This window comes from Schistosoma mansoni, chromosome 7, assembly GCF_000237925.1.
Source record: "Schistosoma mansoni strain Puerto Rico chromosome 7, complete genome".
Taxonomy (NCBI): domain Eukaryota; kingdom Metazoa; phylum Platyhelminthes; class Trematoda; order Strigeidida; family Schistosomatidae; genus Schistosoma; species Schistosoma mansoni.
Window position 1 is genome coordinate 5,026,048 of NC_031501.1, and position 8,461 is coordinate 5,034,508.

General features: G+C 42.0%; 2 protein-coding genes across 2 annotated transcripts in view; both read left to right on the forward strand.

Moving 5' to 3' along the window:
* Window positions 1–8,461, forward strand: part of Smp_153000 (hypothetical protein) — a gene marked incomplete at both ends in the record, with an annotated part of 69,624 nt that overhangs the window by 38,183 nt on the left and 22,980 nt on the right. The window contains 2 exons of the mRNA XM_018798672.1: window positions 4,861–5,001; window positions 5,794–5,934. Coding sequence (XP_018653591.1) covers window positions 4,861–5,001; window positions 5,794–5,934 — 282 coding nt within the window. The remainder of the gene's footprint in view (window positions 1–4,860; window positions 5,002–5,793; window positions 5,935–8,461) is intronic.
* On the forward strand, window positions 3,088–4,098 carry Smp_116760 (hypothetical protein; the record flags this gene model as incomplete). Its single annotated transcript, XM_018798673.1, has 2 exons — window positions 3,088–3,135; window positions 3,928–4,098. The coding sequence occupies 2 exons, from the start codon at window positions 3,088–3,090 to the stop codon at window positions 4,096–4,098; spliced, it is 219 nt and encodes a 72-aa protein (XP_018653592.1).

Sequence of the window (8,461 nt, forward strand, 5' to 3'; positions counted from 1 at the left end):
AGAATGAGCAGCTGATGTATTTCTGTTTGGTGAAGATGTTGATATAGTTCAGCGTTTGATCCACCTTAAGCAACAATGCAAGCATATTTGGGATGCGTTACGAGTTCCACAAGTCACGGCTTATCACACGAACTATCGGGATTACATATAGAAGTTAATTACCTGTGAGCAAAATCCTTCCTAGTTTTTAGTAATGGTCTAAGATCAGCTTATGATATTAAACCTAAAAATTTAACAAGCTCCTTAAAACCCCTATGGTGACAATACAAAGTTGCTTTAGCTTTGACAAATAACACACCAATTGGTAATTTCGAAGCAAGCGCTATTGAGTTTTATAGTGCTGATCAAATTCTACTGTTTCCTTAATTGACGTGTTGTGGAATGTTGATGAGATCGGTGACTAGTCGTATGTGTAGGCATTCGACACCACATCAGATCACTTGACAACACCGTTACTTGTCGATCGAGTGTTGGATGTGGTGGAAATGTGTCAACTGGACAATGTGCCTGTGTGCGTGTTCTTGTGTGTTTGTGAATCTGTCTGAGGTGTAGTGACCAACACTAGTGGATAACGCATCGACGATGATGCATGGAAGTCACGAGGTGTTGTCCAATGCATGCAATGTGTGCTCACCCAATCATATGCATGTGGAGATTGACAGTCAGTATATGTGAGTGACAATGGGTGAGTGACCTGATGGAGATGTGACTGGGATTCCGACCGAGGTTGTCAACAGCAAATATGTGTGCTGACTGAATGGTGCATTGTGACTGCAGACAACGTCGATGAGCTGACTGATTGACAAGTTGTGTGAATGTGTGATATGAGATGCTGTGAAAATCTGTGACGTGAGAATGAACACACCACCAACTGTCATTGTATGTATTTTCAGTGGATTCAGTGAGTAGAGGTGTGATGTGGTTGGGTGTGACTGTCGCCCATTACTTGTCAGATGAGGATTGGTCTGACCAATTCACCATTGACACGTCATCCACACAACCACTACAAAACAGAAATCATGACAACACCAATATAATGCATAGGTCTCACACAGTCACAATCTAGCACCAAATACTGCACACTACACACTCGAGCTTAATACACTCCATGATCTCTTTCACTTTCAGGTGTCAAGTGAACAACCAGCATCGACGAGTGAACATCAGACCGGAGACGATGAGACCAGAGACACTTCAACAGACTCTGACTCGATCAGTCACATGGGTGTTGGTGTCGGTGTCAGTGAGGAGAATCTTCTCGACACACAGGTAATCTCGTTCACACACTTGTTTCCTTAATTGACGTGTTGTGGAATGTTGATGAGATCGGTGACTAGTCGTATGTGTAGGCATTCGACACCACATCAGATCACTTGACAACACCGTTACTTGTCGATCGAGTGTTGGATGTGGTGGAAATGTGTCAACTGGACAATGTGCCTGTGTGCGTGTTCTTGTGTGTTTGTGAATCTGTCTGAGGTGTAGTGACCAACACTAGTGGATAACGCATCGACGATGATGCATGGAAGTCACGAGGTGTTGTCCAATGCATGCAATGTGTGCTCACCCAATCATATGCATGTGGAGATTGACAGTCAGTATATGTGAGTGACAATGGGTGAGTGACCTGATGGAGATGTGACTGGGATTCCGACCGAGGTTGTCAACAGCAAATATGTGTGCTGACTGAATGGTGCATTGTGACTGCAGACAACGTCGATGAGCTGACTGATTGACAAGTTGTGTGAATGTGTGATATGAGATGCTGTGAAAATCTGTGACGTGAGAATGAACACACCACCAACTGTCATTGTATGTATTTTCAGTGGATTCAGTGAGTAGAGGTGTGATGTGGTTGGGTGTGACTGTCGCCCATTACTTGTCAGATGAGGATTGGTCTGACCAATTCACCATTGACACGTCATCCACACAACCACTACAAAACAGAAATCATGACAACACCAATATAATGCATAGGTCTCACACAGTCACAATCTAGCACCAAATACTGCACACTACACACTCGAGCTTAATACACTCCATGATCTCTTTCACTTTCAGGTGTCAAGTGAACAACCAGCATCGACGAGTGAACATCAGACCGGAGACGATGAGACCAGAGACACTTCAACAGACTCTGACTCGATCAGTCACATGGGTGTTGGTGTCGGTGTCAGTGAGGAGAATCTTCTCGACACACAGGTAATCTCGTTCACACACTTGTTTCCTTAATTGACGTGTTGTGGAATGTTGATGAGATCGGTGACTAGTCGTATGTGTAGGCATTCGACACCACATCAGATCACTTGACAACACCGTTACTTGTCGATCGAGTGTTGGATGTGGTGGAAATGTGTCAACTGGACAATGTGCCTGTGTGCGTGTTCTTGTGTGTTTGTGAATCTGTCTGAGGTGTAGTGACCAACACTAGTGGATAACGCATCGACGATGATGCATGGAAGTCACGAGGTGTTGTCCAATGCATGCAATGTGTGCTCACCCAATCATATGCATGTGGAGATTGACAGTCAGTATATGTGAGTGACAATGGGTGAGTGACCTGATGGAGATGTGACTGGGATTCCGACCGAGGTTGTCAACAGCAAATATGTGTGCTGACTGAATGGTGCATTGTGACTGCAGACAACGTCGATGAGCTGACTGATTGACAAGTTGTGTGAATGTGTGATATGAGATGCTGTGAAAATCTGTGACGTGAGAATGAACACACCACCAACTGTCATTGTATGTATTTTCAGTGGATTCAGTGAGTAGAGGTGTGATGTGGTTGGGTGTGACTGTCGCCCATTACTTGTCAGATGAGGATTGGTCTGACCAATTCACCATTGACACGTCATCCACACAACCACTACAAAACAGAAATCATGACAACACCAATATAATGCATAGGTCTCACACAGTCACAATCTAGCACCAAATACTGCACACTACACACTCGAGCTTAATACACTCCATGATCTCTTTCACTTTCAGGTGTCAAGTGAACAACCAGCATCGACGAGTGAACATCAGACCGGAGACGATGAGACCAGAGACACTTCAACAGACTCTGACTCGATCAGTCACATGGGTGTTGGTGTCGGTGCCAGTGAGGAGAATCTTCTCGACACACAGGTAATCTCGTTCACACACTTGTTTCCTTAATTGACGTGTTGTGGAATGTTGATGAGATCGGTGACTAGTCGTATGTGTAGGCATTCGACACCACATCAGATCACTTGACAACACCGTTACTTGTCGATCGAGTGTTGGATGTGGTGGAAATGTGTCAACTGGACAATGTGCCTGTGTGCGTGTTCTTGTGTGTTTGTGAATCTGTCTGAGGTGTAGTGACCAACACTAGTGGATAACGCATCGACGATGATGCATGGAAGTCACGAGGTGTTGTCCAATGCATGCAATGTGTGCTCACCCAATCATATGCATGTGGAGATTGACAGTCAGTATATGTGAGTGACAATGGGTGAGTGACCTGATGGAGATGTGACTGGGATTCCGACCGAGGTTGTCAACAGCAAATATGTGTGCTGACTGAATGGTGCATTGTGACTGCAGACAACGTCGATGAGCTGACTGATTGACAAGTTGTGTGAATGTGTGATATGAGATGCTGTGAAAATCTGTGACGTGAGAATGAACACACCACCAACTGTCATTGTATGTATTTTCAGTGGATTCAGTGAGTAGAGGTGTGATGTGGTTGGGTGTGACTGTCGCCCATTACTTGTCAGATGAGGATTGGTCTGACCAATTCACCATTGACACGTCATCCACACAACCACTACAAAACAGAAATCATGACAACACCAATATAATGCATAGGTCTCACACAGTCACAATCTAGCACCAAATACTGCACACTACACACTCGAGCTTAATACACTCCATGATCTCTTTCACTTTCAGGTGTCAAGTGAACAACCAGCATCGACGAGTGAACATCAGACCGGAGACGATGAGACTAGAGACACTTCAACAGACTCTGACTCGATCAGTCACATGGGTGTTGGTGTCGGTGCCAGTGAGGAGAATCTTCTCGACACACAGGTAATCTCGTTCACACACTTGTTTCCTTAATTGACGTGTTGTGGAATGTTGATGAGATCGGTGACTAGTCGTATGTGTAGGCATTCGACACCACATCAGATCACTTGACAACACCGTTACTTGTCGATCGAGTGTTGGATGTGGTGGAAATGTGTCAACTGGACAATGTGCCTGTGTGCGTGTTCTTGTGTGTTTGTGAATCTGTCTGAGGTGTAGTGACCAACACTAGTGGATAACGCATCGACGATGATGCATGGAAGTCACGAGGTGTTGTCCAATGCATGCAATGTGTGCTCACCCAATCATATGCATGTGGAGATTGACAGTCAGTATATGTGAGTGACAATGGGTGAGTGACCTGATGGAGATGTGACTGGGATTCCGACCGAGGTTGTCAACAGCAAATATGTGTGCTGACTGAATGGTGCATTGTGACTGCAGACAACGTCGATGAGCTGACTGATTGACAAGTTGTGTGAATGTGTGATATGAGATGCTGTGAAAATCTGTGACGTGAGAATGAACACACCACCAACTGTCATTGTATGTATTTTCAGTGGATTCAGTGAGTAGAGGTGTGATGTGGTTGGGTGTGACTGTCGCCCATTACTTGTCAGATGAGGATTGGTCTGACCAATTCACCATTGACACGTCATCCACACAACCACTACAAAACAGAAATCATGACAACACCAATATAATGCATAGGTCTCACACAGTCACAATCTAGCACCAAATACTGCACACTACACACTCGAGCTTAATACACTCCATGATCTCTTTCACTTTCAGGTGTCAAGTGAACAACCAGCATCGACGAGTGAACATCAGACCGGAGACGATGAGACCAGAGACACTTCAACAGACTCTGACTCGATCAGTCACATGGGTGTTGGTGTCGGTGCCAGTGAGGAGAATCTTCTCGACACACAGGTAATCTCGTTCACACACTTGTTTCCTTAATTGACGTGTTGTGGAATGTTGATGAGATCGGTGACTAGTCGTATGTGTAGGCATTCGACACCACATCAGATCACTTGACAACACCGTTACTTGTCGATCGAGTGTTGGATGTGGTGGAAATGTGTCAACTGGACAATGTGCCTGTGTGCGTGTTCTTGTGTGTTTGTGAATCTGTCTGAGGTGTAGTGACCAACACTAGTGGATAACGCATCGACGATGATGCATGGAAGTCACGAGGTGTTGTCCAATGCATGCAATGTGTGCTCACCCAATCATATGCATGTGGAGATTGACAGTCAGTATATGTGAGTGACAATGGGTGAGTGACCTGATGGAGATGTGACTGGGATTCCGACCGAGGTTGTCAACAGCAAATATGTGTGCTGACTGAATGGTGCATTGTGACTGCAGACAACGTCGATGAGCTGACTGATTGACAAGTTGTGTGAATGTGTGATATGAGATGCTGTGAAAATCTGTGACGTGAGAATGAACACACCACCAACTGTCATTGTATGTATTTTCAGTGGATTCAGTGAGTAGAGGTGTGATGTGGTTGGGTGTGACTGTCGCCCATTACTTGTCAGATGAGGATTGGTCTGACCAATTCACCATTGACACGTCATCCACACAACCACTACAAAACAGAAATCATGACAACACCAATATAATGCATAGGTCTCACACAGTCACAATCTAGCACCAAATACTGCACACTACACACTCGAGCTTAATACACTCCATGATCTCTTTCACTTTCAGGTGTCAAGTGAACAACCAGCATCGACGAGTGAACGTCAGACCGGAGACGATGAGACCAGAGACACTTCAACAGACTCTGACTCGATCAGTCACATGGGTGTTGGTGTCGGTGCCAGTGAGGAGAATCTTCTCGACACACAGGTAATCTCGTTCACACACTTGTTTCCTTAATTGACGTGTTGTGGAATGTTGATGAGATCGGTGACTAGTCGTATGTGTAGGCATTCGACACCACATCAGATCACTTGACAACACCGTTACTTGTCGATCGAGTGTTGGATGTGGTGGAAATGTGTCAACTGGACAATGTGCCTGTGTGCGTGTTCTTGTGTGTTTGTGAATCTGTCTGAGGTGTAGTGACCAACACTAGTGGATAACGCATCGACGATGATGCATGGAAGTCACGAGGTGTTGTCCAATGCATGCAATGTGTGCTCACCCAATCATATGCATGTGGAGATTTCTTAGTATTTTGTTTTAAAGATTGTATTTCTTCCTGTGAATCATCGGAGAACTTTTTTTCGTTCTATTTTTGTTCAAATATGTGTGCTGACTGAATGGTGCATTGTGACTGCAGACAACGTCGATGAGCTGACTGATTGACAAGTTAGTTATTTTAAATCCGCTTGCTCCTATGAGTTTATATTGATAATTGTGAATCCATAATTTCGAAGATTCTACCTGTCGCCTGGATAATTTGTTGTTACTGGTGCGTGGCCATTTTCGTGGTGTCATTTTGTGTCAATCCCCTCAATTTTTGGCTCAATACTGTTTTCTTTTTCTGTCGCACATTAATTTTTTCGTCTTCCATCATGTTATACAATTAAGTACTCGTTTGCTTGATCCTCTCGCGTATGCTGTCAGCCTTTTTTGCAATATTATCTTTATCAGCATCGCTGACTACTGCGGTTTTGATCCGTTGTAAATTCAATGGAAGCCGGCGGAGCCTTAGTTGATAATATATTTTGATGTCTACTTTCCTGCTCATCATATGACTTTTCATTTGATGTTTTTAGCTTTGAAGCAGTCTTATCCTTTATTTGCACCTGATTAGGCGGTTGGTCAACAGCTTGTTGGATCGATTGAAGAGACGAATCTAACTATGGCTTACTTTATTTCGTCATATGGCCTCTGTCTAGATAAAACCTCTCGTATGCTATCTGCAGATTTATCTGGAAGGAGAGTGCATGCGTGACCGAACTTGTTTCGTTGCAAATAATGCAGTTTGCCAAGAAATAATTTTCAAGTTTAAAAAGACTTCACAGACGGCGTTTGGTGTAAATGTAACGTAGGCTTTTCCGAAGTCATGTGTATAAAAAGAATTGATAGTAGACGAATAAAACAATTTTAATGTCAAAAAGAGAAATCAACTGACAAGATCAATGATAATAACAGATGATTCAATGATATAATATAGATCAGACACACTAAATTGCACCAGTATATCAACTGTTTGTGAAATGTTCTTTTTACATTTTATTATTATATTTATTATTGTTAAATCATGTCCAGTAATGTCTTCTGAGATAATGTACGTGTAATGGAAATAATGATATTAGTAATACACAATTATGATTATAATCCAAATAATAATCCGAATAGAGACAAAGTAAGTTAATTTTTTCTATATAAGACCGTGTCGTCGAAAAATGCATCACGTTCCCACGTCGAGGTTACCATTTCTGTAGTGGCTTGGCTTCGTTTATCAATCACCCTGATAATCATTATTAAATAAATCCCAACGGTGCATGAATTCAGAAGGCAACACAAAGCGCTGATTGCAGTTTGTTATTGGATAGCGCATATAACAATTTTACATGCACACCAAATAAATTTGAACAGAAACGCTAATACGCGCGAGCAAGCGAATACTGAGTCGAATCAACCAATCAGATTCAAGTATATATACATATGGGAAAGCAAATGGCTTGCAGAGTAATTTTTGAGCAACTAATATCTAAGCTAGAGAGGGGGATATGTGAGTAGGCTGTTACATGTAATCAAGTATACATTTTTCGATACAGACATGATATAGTAATTATAATAATACAAAGAAATAGGCAAATTTTTACTGTTAGAATAACATTGTCTGTTAGACACGTTAATTAAAGGGAAGGGCTCGACAAAATCAACTGCCAACATACTTAATTGTAGGAGAATGACCATAAATTTATTCATACTAATTTAGAAAATAATAAATGAAATAATCAGAAGGGGTTTTGTGGAGATTTAGTATTATCATAGTTGAATTTATCTAGGACAAATGTAGAAATGCAAAGAACTTAGTAGATACTTACATTCATGGTGTAATTATAATCAGCTCTTCTGTTCATTCGATAGGTTCCTGAGACTTCTTCAAATGTTATATACGTTGTATTTTTATTATGAGATTGTTTTTCTGTTTTCTGTTTAACCAGTCCCACGTACAAGTCATCAGATGATTGATTCATTAAATCCGTTGGTTTATACATCTATAGGGAATTTCATTAAAATAAAGTACCAGATGAAAATGATCAAGAAGTCTGCTTCATGTGAAACTGAAATACGTCAGTGAAAGTGAATTATAGTCGACTTTTAATGAATTCCATAAGTAAACATATATTTCTTTGATTACTGCTTCTAAGACTAAAAGTTTGAATTAATAGTTTTTGATATTGATGGAGTTATT